This window comes from Poecilia reticulata, chromosome 17, assembly GCF_904066995.2.
Source record: "Poecilia reticulata chromosome 17, P_reticulata-male-v2, whole genome shotgun sequence".
Lineage (NCBI taxonomy): Eukaryota > Metazoa > Chordata > Actinopteri > Cyprinodontiformes > Poeciliidae > Poecilia > Poecilia reticulata.
Genome location: NC_088846.1, coordinates 15,606,182 through 15,628,812, shown reverse-complemented (window position 1 = coordinate 15,628,812; position 22,631 = coordinate 15,606,182). Strand labels below are relative to the sequence as shown.

Sequence of the window (22,631 nt, the reverse complement as noted above, 5' to 3'; positions counted from 1 at the left end):
CAAGGCCGCCATTCCAGGGACACAAAGAATGTTTTCATCTCAACACAGGTGTTGAAGGTTCCTCAGTTTTTCTCCTTGGACTCGCAGGCAGTCCAAAGACTATGTTGCTGTCATGTTGAAGAAGATTTGGTGAATAAAACCAACACAACTTCTCTACTGTGCAGAAGTAAGACTGAAGGTTAACATCAACGCTGCTGTGTAGTGGTACACAGTTGAAGGCATGAAGTTACTTTTCTGATTTCATTTGATTTGAAGGGATATTGATCTTAGAGTATCTAAGCTTCGGATTTTAAAGACGGTAACTTCAAAATAATTCTCAAAACATTTTTTGTACATTGCATTTAGCAATAAGAAACATTTTTTGAAATCCTGACCTAATATAGGAGAGATTTAAGGTCATTTGCCATCAGATTGGAATGACAACTTGTCTTTTTGCACAACGTATGTAAATATTTTAACTATATATAAATGGGGGTTGTGTAATATTTAATTAGTTATGAAGTTGAAAATGCTTTTCCATATTTAACTTTTTTTTTAAAACATTAACCGGCTACTTGCTTCAGATGACATTTCTCTTCTGACATTTATTGTCACTGACGGTTTGTTTCCACACCTAAGATTAGATTTTGGGCGTTAAACCACAATGCATTGTCACAAACAGCTGATAACGTCTTAGGAAGTAAAACTAGCGTGTCCATTGGGTTGCTTATAGCAGAGGAAAGGAAAACCACCGACTAACATGCACTCTGTTGTACCAACGGGGAAACAAATCTCTAGTCTGCTGACGCCTAAAAGCTAATGCAAAAATGGAGAAGCGGTGTATTTCTGTAGAAAAGAGTGGCATCGTTTCCCAAAATAAACGGATTAAAAGTTAAGGTAATTACTAATGAATGATTGGTGATTGCCATATTTTGACCTGATATATAAAGTTGGTTATAAATTATGTGATTTACTTGTTCTTATTAACTTAGCAATTAAGCCACTATTACATTGTTTTCAAAAGCAGAAGGGTAGATGGGTAGTCTACATTAAAAAAAATAGTGCTATCCACTGATAAATGCAGAAAAGTGTACTTTACTTGAATTCTGCACGAATCCTTTAAACTACTCAAAACTAAGAAGCGTACCCATCACATAAGGCGTATATGTTCATGGCCAAAGTCAGCAACTACATTTGTAATCTAAATAAACGTCTGAACTTTAACCAGCTATACTTTAACACACCTCCCAAAAAGGGGATCACATGTATTTTGGCTGTATCACAGGTTAAGACGTTGGGCTTTCATTTCAGATTTCACGCCCTCTGCAGCATATATGTTCTGTCAACTTTAACACACTCAGATGAGTAAAGTAAGAGGATCTAACAAGCACAGAATAAAAACACAAGTAGATGCTCCTAAAATTACGTGAAATATTTATGTTTGGTAAAGTGTAGTTCAACCATGAACAGCTAGCAAAGCTACCGTTTTGCTGCAGTGGAGCTTAAGATGATCCAATAACATTTACAAATCACTTTCTACTTGGCACACATTTGAACTGCTGCTTGAAAGTTGTTGGGTTTTTTTCTTATTGCGATTTTTCACCTCAAACATGGTGAACGTAATTTCTCCTGTAGGATTTGGTCCTAAACCTGCTTCAGGTACATTTTGCTCAGCCACCTCATGTTCGCTATGCTGATAATATTTAGTGTAAGAAAGCTCGGATGCAGAGCTGTGGCTGTCCCTCCCTCACTAAATGTCGTTTTCAACAGCTGACACTTGAACCCTTTACCTCTGCCTCCCTTTACTCTGAGACAGGAAAAGATAAGAGACACATAAGTTATTTTAGATAAAGCTAGATTAAGAAATTATCTAGAAGAAGTGATGAATTTAGTCTTGTAAAGACAAAAAAAAATCTAATTAAATCTAAAAGTTAACGTTTAGATTTTATTTCATTAACAAATATCCGGGCCAGAGTTTTTGTTTAGTTTTTTGTTTTTTTGTTTTTTTTTCCAGGAGTAATATGCCACTTTTGAGGCTCCAAGGGTCATAATCTTTTCTGGAGACTGGAGATATAACAAAGTTACTGTTTCGTTTTATTGCCAATTGCTTTCAATGAGGCTATTTTTAAATCACAAAGGTACTAGCAAATTTCCACACATTTTTTCTAACTCAAACTTACTAACATAAAACGTCCTGATCTAACACTTCAATATGGATATGCGTGTGCATCTGCCTAAAACGGCCATTAATTTGTCAATAATGTCACTACTCCAGGGGAAATGGGAAATAATCTCTTTTGTTCAATTAAATTTGCTCTCAAGTCGGCCGGGGTCAGTATGAAATACTCACAGCTCACAGACTAAAAATATCACAGAATTGCGTCATGTGCATAAACATTTATAAAAAACGTTTTAACAGTTTAATTGCTTTTATTTAAAAGAGGGAAAAAAAATCATAACTCACAATGCTGCGAGCATAATGTAACATTCTGTTTTATTTTACATTTAACACAGAGTTTTCTAAGCATAAACTTGAGCAGAAATATTAGAACAAACACCAGTTCAATGTAATCACAGCTCTCAAGGCTATTTTGATGTTGTGTTGGTGGCGCAGGAACAGATGTGAAGCAAGGTGTAATAAGCTTCTATTAGCTGGTTAATTTAATAGCCGGTTAAAGAAATCAGGTTAGGTAGCCATGCAGTGATGCCATCATGGTGCACCTTTTAGTTTCTGGACCATGACTGACCCGAGGCGTTTTCAGGCCTGGAAATACGTCTAAGCAGTCAAATTTGTCATTCTTGTAAGCACAGCCTACTGTATTTAATACGTTTTACGCTCCGTTCAGCCTACGATGGCTTCATTGTTGTCTCTGGCTTTGATTAAAAGCCACACTCACACAAAAAAAATGAATTAAATGTCTCAGGCGCACGTTACAGAGTGGAAACAACAAAAACTTGTCTAAGTAGATCTTAATATAATAATTACTTTTATAGGGTTTGACATTCGAGGACGAATAACAGAAAATAACAATAACTGCTATCGACTGACTCTTGGACAATTGTCTCTTAGCTCAGATGTTTTGCATGTAGTATTAAGATGTTTACGTACAATGCTAATATCTAAAGTGAATTGTTATAGCAGGTAAGACGGTGTAGTTTTGAGTAAATTAAGTTTTCCGTCGCCTGTTCACTGGTTTTTTAGTCAGATGTGTCTGTTTCGAGGTCGAACGTGTAAACCTTTGGGTAGAAATCTTTGTGATTTAATCCGCACACACCCGTCTGTCCAGATGTTTACCCGTTAACGCCGAACTGTTCGTTCAGAGGTGTCTTAGGGTGGGCTGGCCCTGTGCATTTTCACAGAGCGCACACTGTCCAGACGGTCCTGCACACGCCTAATCCCACCTCTTCTCTCACCGCCTCAGCTCAGAACCTCTCTCCCTTTCCAGCCCTCCTGTATTCCTCTTTTTCTCCCCTCCTGGGTCAGCTACTTGCTGGAAGCTCCGGCCCGAGGCGTTTTGAAGACGCTCGACTGTCGCAGTTGCCATGATTCACAGCAGCGTGTGCAGGGTTGTCCTGGTCCTCTTCGGCCTCCTGTCGGTCCTTGCACACACAGGTAAACCATATTTCCGTCTTCGTTTCATGCTTGTGATCGGGAGGGCTCCTGTCCTCCTTCTGGAAACGCTAAGTGGGAAATGCACCAAAAAGACATAACGGTTTTGCTTTTTCAGCCTTTCAATTTGCCCTTTAAGAGTTTGCTAAGTTTCTGTTCTCTTACACTACAGGCAGTTTTTCTTTAATTGTGTGTTTTTAAGTTGAAGGTGTGTGAATTTTTCCCCTTTTTTTTTTCCCTCGTAATCCTCTTTTCCAATTTGCTCGCCCCTTTGCATGCGTCGACAGAAGTAAATGATGTGGTTGTTAAAGCTGTGAAAGCTGCTCTGTGACAGTCATGATGACTCAGTTGCTTTCATGAGGCCTGATGTTCTTATGAAGCTTTAAAAAAAAAAATAAAAATCACTTCCTTCTTGCTCAACCTGAGCATAAGTGATTCAGATTGCCACCGGTTGATATTTTAGAGACTTTTATGACGTGGGAAACATTTAGCTCAGCATCAACTTGTTCGCATAGGAAAAAGTCTTTTCTTTACCACGTCGCCCTAATAAAAATATAAAGAAATGTTGAAGCAGCAGTGAATCTCAGGTCATTGTAAGGGTTAAGACGCCAGTGGGACAGCGAGGAAGACAATGTCCTATTTGTTGGATACATCTTTGGGAAGTCTTGGCAAACAATCTCGTCTGTGATGGACAGAATCGGTAAAATCGGTGGTTTTTGTTTCTCACTTACTTTTCTCACTGGGATTTTTACGAGTGTCACGATTGTCATGTGCACATGTGCACACATGGCTGCCATCCAGTAATGCCTCGGGACTTGACCACAATATCTGATATAGTGTGTGACTTCCAGCCTCATCTGTTGATTCAGCATGAGGAAGCAAACCGACATCTCGTATATGCAATGAAATCTTAGGCAACGCAGTTTAATAATTACCCAAGTTTCAGCTGTGATTATTCAAGAAACTGACTTATTACAACACAAATAGCATCTTTTTAAAAAAAAATTAAAATAAAATATGAACAATGAATTCCATATTTTTCCATGGAAAACTTTAACACAACATGTGGTAGTTAAAAAAAGGGTGAATGAGGGGGACAGACGGTTCTATGTTGTGGATGTATCGCTTGTACTTCCAAGGCTCTGTAGGGTTAGTTTTCACACACCCTTGTCTGGACTCTTGGTCATCTCTCTGGCCGGTGTGAAATCCTGATGGAGGAGCCCAGAGGTACCAACAAATGGCTTTCTGTGTTTCCACTGTCTGAAATCCTCCTCCGTTGGTGTCTACCACACTTTTACAAGTAATAACTTTTCATTTTTAAGGTGCCACAGAAGGAGGGTTACAGTGATCCAGAGAATGTGTATGTAACAGGCAAACTGGGCCACAATCTAATCAGAAGAACGGCGGTGAAATGATCTACTTTTTCACTTTGCATAACAAAATCACCAAGAGCTAGATACCGATCTCAAAATCATGTGTGGGTGTCAGAAAAAAAAAAAAAAAAGGTGCTGTATACGTGGAACATAATCCCCGCAATTTGGAGAGATTAGAAAACCTGTGCTGCACAACAACTCTTTAAAACATGTCAAGAGTAGACATGTTAAGTTGTTATCATATCATTAAAACAGTATGTACATTTATAAGCAAAAAAAATTTATTTCGAGCAATCTGAAAAGTAAGTTGAAATGGCTAAAATCAAAGCTAACTTTGTGCTTCAATTTGGATAGAAGTTTGTAACCAGAGACATTATGAATAAAGACAGCACATACACCAATGCAACAAGTAAACAGATGTGCGTTAAAGCATAGTAAACTACTTCTTCGGCATACATTGAAGCTAGATTATGATCAATTATAAAGCCATCTTTTAAAAAAAAAACTGCTACTAGCAGTACTTAGTAGTTCATAATACTAAACATAATGGTGACATTTTGGAATTAGACACACTAACATTTACAACAGAGTAGTTTAACTAAAACAAGGCAATTGGAATTGCCACTCTAGCAAAAGCTATGGTTAGCTACAATTCATGATAAGCTGCAGGGCTAAGTTATCAAGAGGGAACGTGGGCATGTCTAAAATTGGTAAATGGAGTAAATAACTAAAAAGATGCACTTTAAAAACTATACTCAAAAAACCCAACCAGTTTCAACTAGATGCCATTTAAATCACCTTTACATTTTGTAATTGTCAACAATTTCTCATCTTTTTATATGTATATATTTAAGAATAAAACCAGTAGTTAAAAGCAACAGTTATATTTTAAAATGGGTACATAAAGATCGCAAAGAAGTGCTTGAACTACCCCAAAAACATTATTTCAAATTTAGCAATGAATGAACAAGGGTTAGCTAAAAACCTACCAAAACTGACCTGTCTTACAAAGGATTATGAGCAAATGATGATCATACTGGGCAATAATCCAGCTCTGTGTTATTAACATATAGCACATAAACAACTTTAATACAATAAATAAATTGGCCGGTGTGTGCAAAATAGTTATAAGCTACTGAATTCAGTACAACGATGAAAAGTAACTAGATATCCTGCTGAAAAGATGGTAAAAACACTAAAACAACGCAAAGTAAAAGTTAGCTATTTTGCAGTTATTTTTAAATACACCACATTTCAAAGACTGTAATTAACAACTTAAAATAGCTTAAAGTTACACAGTTGTGCACATCATCATTTTGTGCAATTTTGAAGCAATTTACATATTGTATTATATCTGTAATATTTAATAGGTCAATCTGACCTCCAGCTGCTCGAGTAGAGACATGTAGAGTCGATGACACATTGAATTAAATGATTATTTCACCACTGAAAGTTTTGAGTAAACCTCCCCTCATGAAAACAAACATCTAGAAAGTACGGAAAACATAATTTGATTAATTTCTTTCATGCTTCCATTCAATCACAGAGTTCAGAAGCCATTTTAACACACAGGGTCTGTTTAATAAAAAAAAAAAAGTTTGTTTGACATCCAGTGCCGAGGCCGTAGCTGCTTTTGGCCTGTCCGGCTGTTACTGGTTGAAGGCTGCTGGTCCGTTTGGCCGCACAAGCTGCCTTTTGTGTCGTCGGCTGAAGGCCTCATTGATGGCTGAACTGGCCACAAGCCTGGGCCTCCAGACCCAAAGCCAGCCGCAGGACAGGAAGCTGCTCACAGCTCGGAGTCAACACCACTGCATCAAAATACTCGCATCAAAAGTTGAAGTTAAGAATGTTAGCAGATGCCACATCTGACATCCCGTTGAAAATATTTACGCCATCGTAATCACGCGCCTTAGCTCCTCCATTTGGTTTATGACTAAGTCTGTGAATTATCAGATGATAAGAGGCGAGCCCGTTTCACAGAAAACACAGGCTGAACGCAGATATATTTTGGTTATGGTGGCGCTGGAATGCGTGTAGTCAAGAACTGAATAAGGTAATCACTTAGTGTCTGAATGGGTGGGCCTCCTGAAGAGTTTGTTTTCTCAGTTGGGATGATTAAAATTTTTCCACATTTCCACTGGAGTTCAAGAGCAAAGTTGCTCTGATGTCCGTCTGCTGCAGCGACAGTGGACGCTACAACCAACAAAAAAAAACCCCAAAACATTTAGGTTAATTATCTTTACCCTTTATCTTGACATTTTCATGAGCATAACTCCAACTGTTGCATTAGGAAACATCAAAATGCGTCTCAGAGAAACAGCTTTTGTTCCTCTCCCACCGAAATGTGAAAAGTGGCGCGTTTGAAGCAGAGGAATGTCAGACGAGACCAAATTTGTACGGTGAGAGAGAGAAAGAGAAAGAGAAAGAGAAGGACGGAAGAAGCACAGAGTTCGACGCTTTCACCGTCTCCAACTGTCTGTCTGTTTGTCTGTCTGTTTGTCTGTCTGTTTGTTTGTTTGCTTGGAAATTTAGTGGAGCCTTTATTAAAAAAAATAAAAAATTTAAAAAACAAGCAACAGGGTACCTGTGGGTAAACCTGAGAAACTGTCCATCCATTACAAAGACGCGTTTATACTCGGAGCTCGTCTAGACAAGAAACCGACTGTTTTTAAAGAGTTACAGAAGAGGCTATGCAAGCTGCTGTTCACACCCAGAGCTGACAAAAAAGGCCCATTAGCATAAAGATGCACCTCATCATGAGTTCTGCAGTTAGCTGCACAAGCTTGTGTTGTCATTTTTATAATTTTTTTTCCACCTACTCTGCGCAGAGACGGTGTTGGACCCTGCCTTATCCAGCAGGGACCACCAGGATGCCATGTCTGGAGATCCACCAGTGTGGATGACGGAGGTTACAACCAGGAGCCATTTCCTGGACAACCCAGGACAGACATACACCTTTGATTTTGAAGACTCCACGCAGCCTCCGATCCTGGATGAAGACGAAGGTTAAAAATGAAATAAATTGTATTGAGTATCACTTTTAGTTCCCTACATCGCAGCAAAAAAAAAAAGAAAAGAATCTTTTACATTTCTTCTTTTCCTGTTATAATCACACTTAGATGTTTAAGGTTGTCGCACACATTGTAACAGACAGAAATATCCAGAGTAAATACAAAATCCAGTTTTTAGATTAGAACATAATTTATTATTAGAGGCATAAATCAAGCACCTTCTAAAAATACAGTTTCAATCCTATCATACCACAAAATATTTTTCTTATGGTCTTCTTCTCCTTCATTCTCATTCTTCTTCTTTTTTTTTTGTCAAATGGGAGCATGGTTTTATGTTTTGTCTCATTTGGTTAGCAGTAGCTGTTGCCCATAAGCTTTCCCATGGATGCCATTGTTGCTCAGTCTCATTTTTTTCCCCCATTTTTGAATCTTTAACGCTCCCGAGTCATGGAAACTAGGGTCTGCAACACTTTTAATGTTTTCTCAGCTGTTTTTTGATTTCCTCTTTGAGTTTTAAATATGGCGGTGGAGTTCTGGACACTTCTGGGAAACTGCTCCATGTTGTTTTCCTTCAGATGGTGGATGATGGCTTAGAAATGTTTATGTGAACCTAAATTAAACATTTCCGTTTTTGTTTTATTTTTTAACTTACGTCAGGTTTCCTGGTAGGTTCAGTCAAAGGTAATTTAATTGATCCCGTTATTGTTGTTGCGGCTAGAGAAATTAAATTTGAGCTTTCCAAAACAATTTAGGTAATCAGAGTAAGTTAGTGATTTAAGTAAGGTGGCAGTTTTATATTTCCATAAGGCCAGTTAGTTTTGATAGCTTTTTGCTCGTTTTTATTTTATTTTATTTTATTTTTTTAAATTATCATTTAAAAATTACAAGATAATGTTTGTGTCTGTGTGTTTAGGAGTTCTGGGACCGGGGGCCATCACTGCCATAGTTGTTGCAGTCTTCCTGGGAGCATCAGTCCTCCTCGCACTCATCGTCATCACAATCAGGAAATTCACAGCCTCCTAGAGGGAGAGAGAGCGTCTCCCTTTTTGTGTGTGTGTGTGTGTGTGTGTGTGTGTGTGTGTGTGTGTGTGTGCGTGTGTGTACGTGTGTTTGTATTGCATGAGTGTTTGTGTCTCTGTCTTTTGTCTTTCTCATCAAACCCTGAGCTCGCCCCCTCGTATTTCGTTTTGAGATGAGATGCTTTGTGCCCTGAGAGCTAGAAATTGTGGCAGGTCCGTCAACTAAAAATAAAACACCCCAGTTGCTTCTCGGCGTGGATGAATCATAAATACTGGCTGGCTCTACCAGTGCTTATCGCAAGATGGTGTGTTTGTCGGTTGTGCTCTTTTTTTTTGTTTTTCTTGTAATTTTACTCATAAAAGTGTCTTAATTGTTCTCCATAACTTACATCTTTTCCCACTTACAGTGTCTTGAAGCGAACACTGTTTTGCTTCGTTTTTCGGGTCTCACAGGAACTTTGTGGCAGCAAACAAAAAACTCAGAACAAGTTTAGACATTTCTGTCCTTTGGAAACATCTGGGGAGTTGAGAAAAAGAAGAGAGCATCTCTTTAAAACCTTTTAGGGCATAGAAATAGTGGACTGGATGTTTGCCGTAGCGTAAATATAAAGTCAGACTTTGGATGAATGTTGTGTTCAAATTTAACTTCTTATCCTGTTTTTTTTTCTATTTGTCTCAGAGTTTCTAGCCAACCATTTAGATGTCACCTACTTATTTTTCATAGGATATATAATAAACAATGAAAGATTTTGACTGGTTGGTGTGTTTTTTTGTTGTTGTTTTTTTACATATCACAAGTGAATATCAACAATTCTGGAAAATGTTTTGTATTTTTTTGATTATTCCTATTTGTTTTAATTCAATTAAATGTATTTCAACTAAACCTACAGCATTATAAACACAAGTGCATTTGAAGTAAAGTAGCAATATAAGAAGTAAAATGAGCATAACACTCAATCATTTTCAGAAAAAGTTCAATACGTCTTATTTATTTAACACCGATTCACAACATTTGTGATATCATTAAGTTTTGGAAAGCAAACTGCTCCGACTGGTTTCCAATTATCCAGAAATATAGGGATAAATGCAAATATAGTTCAGTCAAATTCATTTAAATGCAGTCTGTTATTAAATATCTGAAATAAAAGTGGACAAAATAAAGTACTTCCATGCGAGTCAGAATTTGGATTAATAAACCATGAACATTTGCAGTACCCTGTTCACAGCAGCAGAGGGCAGCGTGCTGAGCACACGCACCTCGGTACATAGAAGAAGTTTCTTGGCTTTTTTTTTTTTTACGTGAAGGTTCTCAAAGCTTCACCTTCAGTGACTGTCAAAGTTAGGATATTTCCTCTATCTACTTGCTCTGGGAAGCTCAGACATCAGACTTTTGGCAACTGAACAGCAGCGTAGAGAAATTCTCACACTTAAAATTCAGTCAAGTCATTTCAACACTTGAAACCAGGAAACCCTCAAATATAATCACAGTCAAAAATCTGCCTCTGCAGCTTGTCATAGTCACTTTCTGCTCAGAGCCCAGTCATTCCCTTTGATATGGGAAGCTTCAGACAAAGTGCCAGCCTGTCAACCCGTACAGAAATCACAGTGAGGCCTCTTTCGCACTGTATCACTCATTTCTGTTAAAAGATGAAAGGCAAAACTGAGCAAAAAAAAAAAAAAAAGACAAAAGCACACATGAACTAATACACAGAAATTGTCAAATGTTTAAGGCTCGCATGTTTCAATATTAGCAGAACAAAAATAACAACCTGTGCAGAGATGTAAATTCCAGTTTGAGGAAACATGGAAAAAACAAAAACAAAACCAAGCATAGCAATTCATAGAAAAGCGGTGTCATTTACTAACAACCAGTGTTTCCTCAATTTGATATTTCTAGCTTTTGTTCATTTTCTTTGTAGCATTGTGCTGTTGAATTGAGGGTGACAACGGTATGTTGGCGCTCACAGTCAAGTGTTGATTTCCTCACTTTAATCCAGCCTAAAACACCTTGACTTCAACGTGCCGGTTTGAGATAAGTGCTTGGTTCTTCTGGTCGAGCTTTGTGGTTTTCAGTGGAAAGTGTGCACGATATGTTTGAATGCTTTGGAAGCTCCTTCTTGAAAATAAACAGCGATGTTGTAAACAGCTATTTAAATGATAGAAATGGCCTTTACAGATTAATTATGTACATATATCTATATATATATATATTATATGAAATACATGTTTGTAAGATCTCTTTTTTTTTCTCCAACAAAGAGTGGAAAAAAAACAATTGAGTAACACATTTTACAATATGTTGAGACAAGAGAAAGGTGGCATCTAAAACATATTTACTTGCAGCTATATTTTCCATCTGTGCAGACAGTTTTTACCTTTTTGTCCCTTTGCAAGTGATCATTTACATTGGCAGCACCGCGTGTGACAGTTTAAGACTTGCTGGACAAGTTCAGTTTTAAAAGAAAAACACACACACATCTGAGCAAACATACATGTGTGGCATGACGCAGGAAGTGGTGATGAAACAACAAAAGGCAGAAAAGCAGAAGCTGTCTGGCACAGCAGAGACACTCAGAAAGAAACAGCAAAATTCCTCTGTGACAATCATGAGGTAAGAGCAAGATTAGATTTCAATTTTTCTACTGTACATTTACATTAAAAACAGAGCAGGTAAAACTCTTCATGCGTAGCTATTGGACGGCTGTTTTTACCTGCTGGAGTCTTTTAGGAAGGTAGACGGAAATGTTTCTTTGATAGTAAGTAAGAATTTACATGCAAAAGACTTCATTTAGCAAGATTAATTGCCTAAGAAATTCTGTTTGTATATATATTTGAAAAGTACTCAATCTTCGTCACCTTGGTGTGCTGCTTCTGCAAGAATAGTTTCCTAATCTTAAACATTTAAACTGAGTAAACACCACAAATAAGTCATACGTTTATATTAGACCCGTCTGTTGATAAAATGCTTTACTTTTCTTCTTAGATTAAAAATTACTTTGTTGTGTGATAACATGACCTGAGCCGCTGCAGTTGGCAGCAGACTAGCGCGACATTAAAGGAAATCAGTCCCTCAGTGTTTTCCACTGAGCGTCAGTCAAAGGCTTGACTCGACTCCTGATGAAAACACGCACCCAATAAAGCCTTAATTATGATTCTGCAGATCCGTAATGCCGGTGACTAGGTGATTTCCACCACAAATTAGAACTTACCTCAGTCTAGATCTCTGCTACTCTGATTCAAAACAACACCACCCATCTAGATGAAAGTAGTAACATGTAAAAAGTTCCCATGCTACGTTGTGTCTGGTCTTGATAGCAGAAACGCAAAAAAGCAAGCCCGCAGCTCGCATACCCACACATCTGAGAAGTTTCAGTTGCCTCACTGGCGTGGTTTATGCTTAATGTTCAGTGTGGGAACGAAGAGCAATGACAGGAACGGCACATTCATCTCAAAGAAGCTTTCACAATGAAACGTTTTGTTTGAAAATACTTGGCATGCATGATGAAATTGAACCAAAACTGTTTCCTTGCAGCAGCAACAACAGCAGCAGTGAGTGCTCATTCAGAGAGGTGGACGAACCAATGAAATACGTGGAGCTGGTCATCTATGTTCCCATATTCATAGTGGGGATGATTTTTAACCTGGGGGCGCTGCTGGTTTATTGCCTGTGCCTCCGAAAGTGGACTGAGTCAACCATCTACATGACTAGCTTGGCTCTAATGGACCTTCTCCTCCTCTTGCCTCTACCCTTCAAAATGCACGCTGCATATCAGACATGGCCGCAGGAATTCCAGTTCGCTTGTTCATTTCTGGAAAACCTTTATTTTGTCGGAACGTACGGCGGTATCTACATGATCATGTGCATAGGTGTTGATAGGTGGCTGGCAATATGTCACCCATTCAAAGCCAAGCAGCTGCGCTCCCCCAAGGCGGCTGTCATTACCTGCGTGGGGATCTGGGTTCTGGTGTTTACCTCTATCTTTCCAGTCACCTTCAACTTCAGGACAGTAGTTACGAACGACTTCCACTGCTTCCATCGATTTTCAGAAAATGGCTGGAGTCCCAAAGTGATCATCTGCTTGCAAATATTTGGTTTCCTGGGGCCTGCGGTCACGTTGGTTTGCTGTTCAGCTCAAGTCATCTGGACCCTCCAGGAGTCCGGCCAGCGGAGTGCCCAGAGCCAGGCCTGCGTGAAGATCATCTGCAGTGGCCTGTGCGCTTTCTTGGTGCCGTTCACTCCGAGCCACCTGGCCATCTTCCTGCAGTTCCTGGTGAGACACATTTTACATTAACAACATATATGTGAACTTAGCCGTAAAGCACACAACATTAAGCTCTGATTCTGATATGCAACAGGGTTCAAGATTTTTCTATAAACTCGACAGGTAAATATATCAAATATACAGGAGATAATTTTAGCTGACAAAGCTGGCAATTTTTAATTGAATCAGGATTTGGCTCTAAGGAGATGTCAAGGAAACTATTTTATACTAGCAGACAAAATTAACGTTTTGTGTGATGTTTTTGTCTCACCACCTTATTTCTTTATGACAAATCTGTAGGAGTACAGCATTACTATTTTACACACTTGTAAAATGACTCAGTGTTGGGTGTTTTCTTCGTTTGTTGTGAGGTTTCAAAATCTGTCCATGCAGGCATCAGTAACCTTTGATTCTATTTGAAAAGTAGCTATATAGCTCAACGTTATGCTGGCTTTATTCATAAATGCATTTTATGTACCTTAGTGGAGATTTGTTATTGGTACAAAAATAGCCATTAAATATATATTAACTGTCAAACTCTAGATCTGGCAAACATACAAATTAAACTGAACAATAACACCGTGTGATTCTTGTTTTTTCAAAAATACTTATTTAAAAAGGACATTCGTCAGGATTATCTCTTTAGTATTAACTACTTGCGATGCCTCTACAAATCCAAAAACAAATGTATGAAATTATATGTACATTTAAAAGCATATAAAGTATCCTATCATTCAGTTGGATATAACAACATTCAACTTTTGCGCATGCCTTCAGGTACGCCAGCAAGTGATTGTGGACTGCAGCTCCATGAAAAGTATAAGCATGTTTTTACAGACCACCATGTGTCTGTCCAACATCACCTGTTGCCTGGATGGCCTGTGCTACTACTTCATAGCTGACGAGGTGAAAAAGACGAAAAACAACTTCAGGATGGCCAGACTAAGCCAAAGGCGAGGAAACTCCAGCACTTCAGAGGTCTGAATGCTTGAGACCGACAGCTAAACATAGGACTTGTTTTCGACGACCTGGGTCATGTTCACTGTTGTTTTGTTGTCGTTGTTTTTTGTTTGTTTGTCTTTTTTAGCTGGGCAGTAAAACAAACCGAGCAAGCAGCTCTTGAAAAAGTTTGGCAGGCATTTGAAGCAACGGGAAGTGAACCAGGTCAACCTGCAATGATAATTAACCACCAAGCTGGAGCCACTTGACGCATCTGTAACCTCAGAGAGCGCCAATAACCAAAGTAGGGGCAGCGAAGAAGAAAACTTCCACTACAGATGATGAAAAGAGTTTTTTGTTTTTTTTTTTGCGAGAGAGATGGCTGAGAAAACTCTCTGCTTTCTCACTCCCTGATGAGAAACTGACTTGTGGTATGATTCATTTTAAATCTGGCGCAGGCGGCTCATCGCAGAGCTTTGTTGTTTTGATTCTCAAGAACAGGGGTCAAACAAAAAAAAAAAAAAGAAAAATTCTTTTAAAAAAACAATACCAAACAATCACAGTTGATAAATATCAAACAATATTATTTCATTGGACGTGCTTATTATTATAGCTATTGGTTGGCTGTCTAAATGTATTATGTGCCGTAAAAAGAAACAAATAATTCAAGTGGGAAAACTATATCTTGTTCGATATTTTACAGAAATAGCTGTAGATTGTATTTATTTAATCTTTTACGTAAATGAATAAGTGTGAAAGGCACACTAATAAAAGCGTCTGAATATTCATTCATGATGTTCCAATAACGTCAACGCCAAATTCATCATCTATGGTCTTGATAAACATTAATGCAATAAACATTTACTGATGCTAGCTGGTTACCAACATTAACCCTTTAAATAGTAGTTAAAACATTTTTGACTTTATTTTTTTATTTTTTGCTCATTCTGTATATTACAAACGATTTAAGTAGTGTAGAAGAAATAACTGTGAAACTGAGCCTTAAATAACAGAGAGTATTGTGTTGGGATTACAAAAATATTCTTAAATGTTTGTCTGTTTGCAATAAATTTTAACAGAAAGCTTTGTTTCTGTTCATTTCTAGTTAATTACCATCTGATTGAGAGAGAGAGTAATAAACAAATAATGAATTTATTATTAAACTCCCCTAAAATAATAATGAAATATGTCATTTTTATTTTAAAAGAAAAAGCTGGTGCAGCAATAAGAAAATTACGGTAAGAAATTCAGTAATGTTTTCATTTTGTCTTTTTATTAAGTCCGTCAGCTTTGTAAATTTTATATGTAGCTTTTTGGTAGTTATAAAACTAATATATGTACGCTAAAAATAATTCACTTTAATTGGCACTTTTTAAATTTCAAGTTTTTAAAGTTTTTAATTAAATTGCTAAAAACAATTTGTTGATGGCAGTCGGTGTGAGCTACCGAATTGGTTACGGGTCGGTTTCATAAACATTTAGAAGAAAAATTTTAATTTATATGCAAGCACAAACAAAAGTGTACTAGATGACAGCAAGAGATGCCTGCCAGTTTCATAGTAATTAAAATACTGTTAAGCGGTCATAGTTTCGAAACAGTGGAAATTAATTACAGGGCTAATCTGAGAACACATTTGTACCACAAAAAAAATCTTTTAAAAAGGCAGGTGTAGTGTTTATTTTCTGCCCCTTCATGCAAACCAAAACACAGCACTATGAAATGAAGTTATGACAACTCTTACGGCCCTTGATTGGGCTTTCTCATTAAAAATACAAAATACATTTCTCAGAAACTATTTTTAAAAGCCAGCATATCAAACTCACGGTTCAAACATGCATAATGGTTAAACGATTTGACAGGAAGGCATGGATTTTAAAATAAATCTGCTACCCTTTTTCTGAAACTCTTACTGAAGCCACCTGTAGTTAAGTGACTGTGTTAAACCCTTCAGTCAGCAAACCATCGAAGCCACATGACAAATCTACAGACTGCAATGGGAACCACAAAAGGTTGTTTTGCTGACTTTTGTGACTTCATTTTACTCTATTTTGATCGCACAGCGCCCTCGATATGCATTGGGTAGAAATGAAAACAAATAAATACATGTTTTAACTAGAGCTGCATATTTTGGGGGATCCAACCTTTAAGTTAAGAACACCTATCCAGTAAGGGAAAAATCCATCTAATTGAAGTAGTTTTAGAATGCTATTTTACTTTTCAGCATGAATTTCTTATAAGTTCAGTTTATATGGGTTATAAATATAATAATTCCTTCTCCTATCCACTCTCTTCAAAGCAGGAGATTTGAGTTGATTTTTGTGAGTCGGGGAAATAGTTGTACGAAAGTCTCCAACCATCTAAACAGACACACATTGACAGTCAGGGTAAAACAAATAAAAAACTGAAACAGTTTTAACTGTGTCAAGAAGGACTGCATGATGACAAACACTTATCTGATCGCCATGACCGTAAGTCGTAAAATGAAACAAACTATGTGCAAAACAGTGCGACAAAAATCTACTGTCCTGAGGTCACAAGAACTACATCCCCTTTTTCTTTTGGTTACCTTCACTCGTCCCTTGATCTTGAATCTCATCAAAATGTCCCATTTAAAAGTGTCAGACTCCTTGAATGAGTTTCTCAACACAGATGATTTAGTTGCGCAAACAATTCATCCAAACATCCTGTACACCGGATCCTGTACACATCATCCCACAATAATTTTTTGTTTTTTTAATAACATTTTGCAAATATATTCTTGGAACAAAAAAAATACTATTACACATGCATTATTTTTTTTTAATAACTGACTCTTAAGTTTTATATTCTGACATTTTCTGACATAAGTACATTTTAAGTGTTATTGCTTTAGCTAATCAGGCACGTCGACATTTATTGTATTATATTTTAAGTAGGCCAATCCACAATATATGTCTGACTCTACAAAATAGTATTTTGGTGTCTTTGTTCTGTGGACTGGCATACGTTTAACGACATTTTTGGATATAGGCCATTATGACTCACTGCCCACAGTGGCAAAACGTGGAGGTTAGCATGAATGGTAAAATGATAAACGGGCTGAGTTTATCTAAAGCCTTTCTAGTCAAATAAGCCAGTAAAGCACTTTGCCCCAGAGTCACACTCATAAATGTGCAGGAATTCGCACACAGAGACAATGTCGGTTAAAATGCCTTGCCCAGGTTGCACATCAAACTGGAGCCAGACCAACAACTCTCAAATTAAAACTATCACCTATTGAGAACTAGGCAAAAGCAAGTCTCAAAACCAGACTAAAAAATATCTCATTCATTTGCAGCTTTCTGTTGCATTTTTGCCTTCCTGTAACTGGGTAATGTGAGCCCAACAATTCAAGCTCTTTCAGAAAAAAGAATATTCAAGATGCTCAATTTGTCTTTTGAGTCAGAGCTTCCAATTTGAGAATAAAAATAAAGGCCTTTAAAAAAAAAAAGATATATTGAGTTGCTTTCAGCAAGATATTACAGTGATTATAGTCTTTAAAAGTGCAGCTCTAACCACTTCATTTCTGATTGTGCCCACAAAAACTTGATTTTCAGATTTAGAAAGCTTTGTCCCTTTCAATTAGATCACAGACACCTTTTGAGAAAATCTGGGCTAAAAGGTAAAACTAGATCCAGTCTAATTGAACTTTTTCATAAGATTTTTTTATGCTGTTTTGCACATCCTCAACAGATGTGCCAATAATTGTCGCTTAAGATTCTAACTGTGCTCCACCGATAGTGAGAAAACTCCAAAAGACAAAGAAAGTTTGATTGTTTATTTTTAAAGCAGCGAGATCTTACAAGAGAATTTAGACTGTACAGTCAGATAAAGTGTCAAAAACAGTGAAATATGAGCACGTGTACATCATAAACACACCTAAAAATGTCATTCATGATAAGACTCGTCAACAATGTAGAGAACGGAAGTCAGAAAGGACGGAGAGGAGGCGAGAGCTAAAGACAAACAGCTAAATCTGAGTGAGGAAGAGCGAAAAGAAGTCGTTTTTTGCCTTTGATATCATCTACAGTAAGTGATCTAAACTATAAAGCACTCTTCAATATAAATATTATACCCCTTACAACTATTTGTAGCATCACTGACTGCAGACTTTGGTTCCCTTTGTCCCTCTACAGCACTGCTACTAATTACAGTCTAAAGCCGTATATAACCCAAGGAGTAGTAAAGTGTGATACCAAAGGAAAAAAAAAAAAAAACATAAATAAGTGATCTCTCACAAAAACAAGTTTTGATAAAAATCTATGCATGTGTAACAATGTGATATTAAGAAGAAAATGTACAGTATATATATGTATATTGCTTAGGAACAATCAGTTATATACACAATTCGGTAATGATATAAACAAGCAAAATGAACATCTTAACTACATGAGGTATGTTTTGCCCTTTAAATAAATTTTTTTTTTAAATAACTAACAAACGAATACGAACAAAATAAGAGCGAGTCTGGTTTTCTGATGTAACTGTCACAGACTGACTGATTTGACTGAGATTAATATCTCCTGCTCTACAGGACAAGCCACAGATAAATCCAAACACATCACACGTACGATCCGAATTAAAAAGTAAGACATTAACAACAAAAAGAGCAAAGATGAGACAAAAAAAAACTCTTCAGACCGAAACGAAAGGACAACATTTTGCTCTTAAAGTGCAGCATAACGCATAAGGAATTCAAGAGGTATGGTTTGAAATTGGCTTCAGTGTCGGATGGCTGTGATTTCCGCCTCAGATTTTAGAATCGGTCGCAGATGACGGTCTCGACCACAAACGTGTTCTCAAAGTGACGGATTCTGTGGCACTTCTTTGCCTCGCGCCTCTCGATACCTGGAAGAGGCACAGAAAGGGAGAGAAACAAAAGGCGCGTTGAGAAAAAAAGAAATCTGCTCGGCACTGAAACTCCTCGTATTACTGGTGCAGCTGGCATGCCTCCGGTGCCCTATTTGATTCAGCACCAGTCTCATCCATATATGTACTCAGGGGGAAGTTTGCTGCATCATTTCTAAAAGATCTCACGCCGACTGAGGGACGCGACGCCAGAGTTATCTTTCATGCGCATCACTACCTCCTCCACAAATGTGTGGACGTGTCCACTGCACTACGAGTGACTCACGTAGCAGGAGGAAGTTCCCAGGCTGTGCCCACACTCAAAAACACACACATAAAAACACACACACACACACACAAATGTCTGTGACGGGAGCGAATTGCACACCGTCTGAAGTGCTCAGAAGGAAGACCCAATTTGGGTTCTGGTTCTGGTCACTCTCCGATTTTCTCCCACACACAGCAAATTTGAACTCTCTGATGCAGATGGATCACAGTGACCCCCCTCCTCTCCTAAGCACATTGCATGGCTCACATTCTCACATTGTCTGGTGTTAAGAGAGGGTGATAACTAGGCGGAAGTGACCGGGAAAAAACACTGCGCATAATTTATCGCAAATTCTCACTCACGTTGGCGCTGGTTGCGACGTCTGAGGCGGTACGTCTCTTTGCCAAAGCAGAGTCTGTGGATGAAGGGGCCCAGCTGCCTCATGTTCCTCAACCTGCCAGTCACAACCATCTCCTCTTGGACAATGTACGTCTGGGGAAGGTACGTCCCCCTCTGAGACGAAGAGACAAAGTGGTCAGTAACGAGGGAACACAGTGTCCTCGCTCCTCTTTGCCGAGTGTTAAATCGATCACAATGCTCACCTTGACATTAACGAGCAGCTCCCACAGACTGCGAGGAGGCATCACAGCAGTCGTGTTCAACTCAGTGATGTAGCATTTGTCCAAGGCAATGTCGTAATAGGCTGTGAGGCCCTGGAATGAATCAAGAAGAAATATTAAGCCTTAAACACTCAAATGTGGCGAGTCTAGATAAGAGGATGAGACTTTTTATTGCCTACCCTCTGGAAGTCATGGACGATGTCTGCTGGGTCACTGCCCCCAAAATGAGGCACGGGAACACTGATCTGCTCATAGTTCTCCTCAAGGTAGATGCCCACGTTCTCTTCCAGTTCTTGGCGTCCTCTCAGGGGAGCGTACACAGAATCCTCGTAGATGACCCGGCAGTGGAATAAGCTGTCCTCTGGGATCTGCTGTGAGGTCACGAAACAAACCCGAGTCAGCATGTTTTATTTTCAGTTGCATTGTCCAGTAAGGTAAGATTCGAGGTCAGACTTGTTTTGGGGGCGGGGGAATTCTTAACTCCACTAACCTGGGACATAAAGTAGAAGCGATAGATGTAAATGGAAGGCAGCACCAGTCCCAAGGTGAAGATGACAAGGCCGATGGCGAGGCAGCACAGGCCCACTGGAAAGGGTTTTCTGGGCTTCATGGGAGGAACCAGCCGCCCCTGTAAGGCAAGAGGAAAAGAGGTCTGGTTAGACAGCAGCTCAGTAAACTCACACAAGGCTGCACTTTTGTTCTACAATTGAATCCCGGATGACGCAACAGCTCACAGAGCTACGTTCTTCCTTACTGAGTCTGAATTGTAACAGAGTTAATTCTGACAGTTGCCAAGCTGTTAGTCAGGCGAGGAGATCTGGTAGACGTAGGAAGGACTGGAGTAAAGCATGCCAGATGCCTGCCCACGGTCTCTCGGCCAACCTTCTGCCTCTCCCATACTACTGTTGCCATGGAGAGCGGAAGCGGGGAGAACAGATTGTGCCAGCCTCTGACGAAGATGCTGGCACGTGGCCGTCTGGGTTTATTCTTGGAGCCCTACTTCAATGCTCCATATTTGCCGATATTAAATCTCGGCTCACCAAGTGGGATTGAAAAAAAAAAAAAAAGCGAGGATGGCTGCGTAGAGTAGAGGGGTCCCTCGGCATAGGTGGGGGCACGTATTAATAGATCTACACGTATTGCGTATCGGCTCTGACGCCTCACCTCCTGTCTTGGCCAATCAAAACCCACTCCGCCTCTGACATCCTTCAGCTGACGTAAACAAAACAGATGAAAAGGGGTGTCTTCTCTGATGACTGATACGTCATTGAGTGGTTTTTACAGTGCAAAGTGGGCTGGGAGAAGAAGGGGGGATTGAAAAAAGACTTTTCAGTGCCTGATATCTAATTATATTCTACTACTGGGACAGAGTGAAGAACGGAGGCTGAGAAAAGACAGAGCCAATGTGACCTGTCTATCTATCTATCTATCTATCTATCTATCTATCTATCTATCTATCTATCTATCTATCTATCTATCTATCTATCTATCTATCTATCTATCTATCTATCTATCTATCTATCTATCTATCTATCTATCTATCTATGAGGTAGATTTGACATGTTTCCATCTTCAGTTCCTCTTCTAAGCCTTTCTTCTTTATGTATCCATGAATTATTTTCAGGTTAACTCTTAGCACACAGTATATGTCTAGTATATTATGAATTAAGCTGCACCCAAAGGACACTAAGTACAAGGTAAAAACATGAATTATCGCGTTACTCATCCTGATGGATTCAACCCCTGCAGGACTGAAATGGTATAACATGCTCTGAATGGCACAAATGCTGCAGGAATTGCAGCAGTTTTTTTTCTCTCTCTCTCTCTGTTTCCTCAGTTTTCTTTCTTGAGGTAAAAGTGCAAATAAGAATTGGAAGATATCGTCGGTATGTGCTGTATGAAGGACTGTCAGTCACATCCATCCGTAATGCACACTTATACAGACAGGTCTATTATCTGCAGTGTCCTCAAGGCTGGCCGAATGAGATGATGTAATATCAACACCCTCAGACTGACACTGGCATGCACTGACCCGTTATGCTGCTGCACAATTTACCTCATTGCCTCAACAAAACAGCTGCTGCAACCCTTCAGTCTGTTGTTAGAAATTGTCAAAAATTTACGGCAAATGCAGAAATAAATTAGGGTTTTCATTGCACGTTAGATTACGTTTAAATATAGGCACATTAAAAGATTAAAGGTTTAAAATTGAATCCTATTACTAGCCGGGGAACCATGTGTCTACTTAGTTATATCCTGTGCAAAAGAAGAATCTACTCTTGCTATAATAAAAACAATAATAGCGCTAAAGAAAAATGCCACAACACGAAAACAAAAGAAAGATAAGATGCGCAAACTCACGTGAGCCTGGGGTAGAGTGATCTTGTCGACATCCTGGTCTTTCTCGGGCTTCTGCGCCGAAACTGACTGGAAGGTGATCTTCACCATGTTTTTGGTTTAGCTCAGTTTGTATTTTTATTTTTATTTTATTTTGATTTTTTCTCCCTTTGTCTCCTGCCTGGCTGTGGTTCTGGTTCAGCGCCGCGCTTCCATCCACAGCACCGGGAGGACTTTATAGCGCCGGTGCAGCCTCGCCCCCGGGAATCTGTGACATCAGAAGAGCGTCTTCTCTGACGTACGAGCGCTGTGTGGGACCGAGGGAAAAGCCTCCTCGTTGGTTTCAA

At 38.8% G+C, this 22,631-nt stretch overlaps 3 protein-coding genes across 3 annotated transcripts; 2 read left to right on the top strand and 1 right to left on the bottom strand.

Moving 5' to 3' along the window:
* Positions 1-3,119: 3,119 nt before the first annotated feature.
* snorc (secondary ossification center associated regulator of chondrocyte maturation) lies at positions 3,120-9,745 on the top strand. Its single transcript, XM_008434120.2, has 3 exons — positions 3,120-3,592; positions 7,791-7,967; positions 8,887-9,745. The coding sequence occupies exons 1-3, from the start codon at positions 3,523-3,525 to the stop codon at positions 8,994-8,996; spliced, it is 357 nt and encodes a 118-aa protein (XP_008432342.1). The 5' UTR covers positions 3,120-3,522; the 3' UTR covers positions 8,997-9,745.
* Positions 9,746-11,088: 1,343 nt separating this feature from the next.
* Positions 11,089-18,180, top strand: LOC103479593 (G-protein coupled receptor 55). The gene is made up of 4 exons (XM_008434121.3): positions 11,089-11,603; positions 12,525-13,263; positions 14,032-14,232; positions 14,342-18,180. Exons 1-4 carry the CDS (start codon positions 11,485-11,487, stop codon positions 14,375-14,377), a joined length of 1,095 nt encoding a protein of 364 aa, XP_008432343.1. The 5' UTR covers positions 11,089-11,484; the 3' UTR covers positions 14,378-18,180.
* Positions 17,976-22,537, bottom strand: itm2cb (integral membrane protein 2Cb). Its single transcript, XM_008434122.3, has 6 exons — positions 22,309-22,537; positions 20,438-20,575; positions 20,127-20,318; positions 19,930-20,040; positions 19,690-19,840; positions 17,976-19,059 (listed from the first exon to the last, which is right to left on the bottom strand). The coding sequence occupies exons 1-6, from the start codon at positions 22,393-22,395 to the stop codon at positions 18,968-18,970; spliced, it is 771 nt and encodes a 256-aa protein (XP_008432344.1). The 5' UTR covers positions 22,396-22,537; the 3' UTR covers positions 17,976-18,967.
* Between the last annotated feature and the right edge of the window lie 94 nt (positions 22,538-22,631).

What these genes read in the sequence shown, in the direction of transcription:
- snorc (XM_008434120.2), top strand. Translation starts at nt 3,523, where the DNA reads ATGATTCACAGCAGCGTGTGCAGGGTTGTCCTGGTCCTCTTCGGCCTC. An exon ending in GTCGGTCCTTGCACACACAG is followed by an intron (nt 3,593 to 7,790) that starts GTAAACCATATT and finishes TACTCTGCGCAG; the next exon opens with AGACGGTGTTGGACCCTGCC. An exon ending in GATCCTGGATGAAGACGAAG is followed by an intron (nt 7,968 to 8,886) that starts GTTAAAAATGAA and finishes CTGTGTGTTTAG; the next exon opens with GAGTTCTGGGACCGGGGGCC.
- LOC103479593 (XM_008434121.3), top strand. Translation starts at nt 11,485, where the DNA reads ATGTGTGGCATGACGCAGGAAGTGGTGATGAAACAACAAAAGGCAGAA. An exon ending in TCCTCTGTGACAATCATGAG is followed by an intron (nt 11,604 to 12,524) that starts GTAAGAGCAAGA and finishes GTTTCCTTGCAG; the next exon opens with CAGCAACAACAGCAGCAGTG. An exon ending in GAAACTCCAGCACTTCAGAG is followed by an intron (nt 14,233 to 14,341) that starts GTCTGAATGCTT and finishes TGTCTTTTTTAG; the next exon opens with CTGGGCAGTAAAACAAACCG.
- itm2cb (XM_008434122.3), bottom strand. Translation starts at nt 22,395, where the DNA reads ATGGTGAAGATCACCTTCCAGTCAGTTTCGGCGCAGAAGCCCGAGAAA. An exon ending in TCACTCTACCCCAGGCTCAC is followed by an intron (nt 20,576 to 22,308) that starts GTGAGTTTGCGC and finishes CTTGCCTTACAG; the next exon opens with GGGCGGCTGGTTCCTCCCAT. An exon ending in AGCTGCTCGTTAATGTCAAG is followed by an intron (nt 19,841 to 19,929) that starts GTGAGCATTGTG and finishes TCTTCGTCTCAG; the next exon opens with AGGGGGACGTACCTTCCCCA.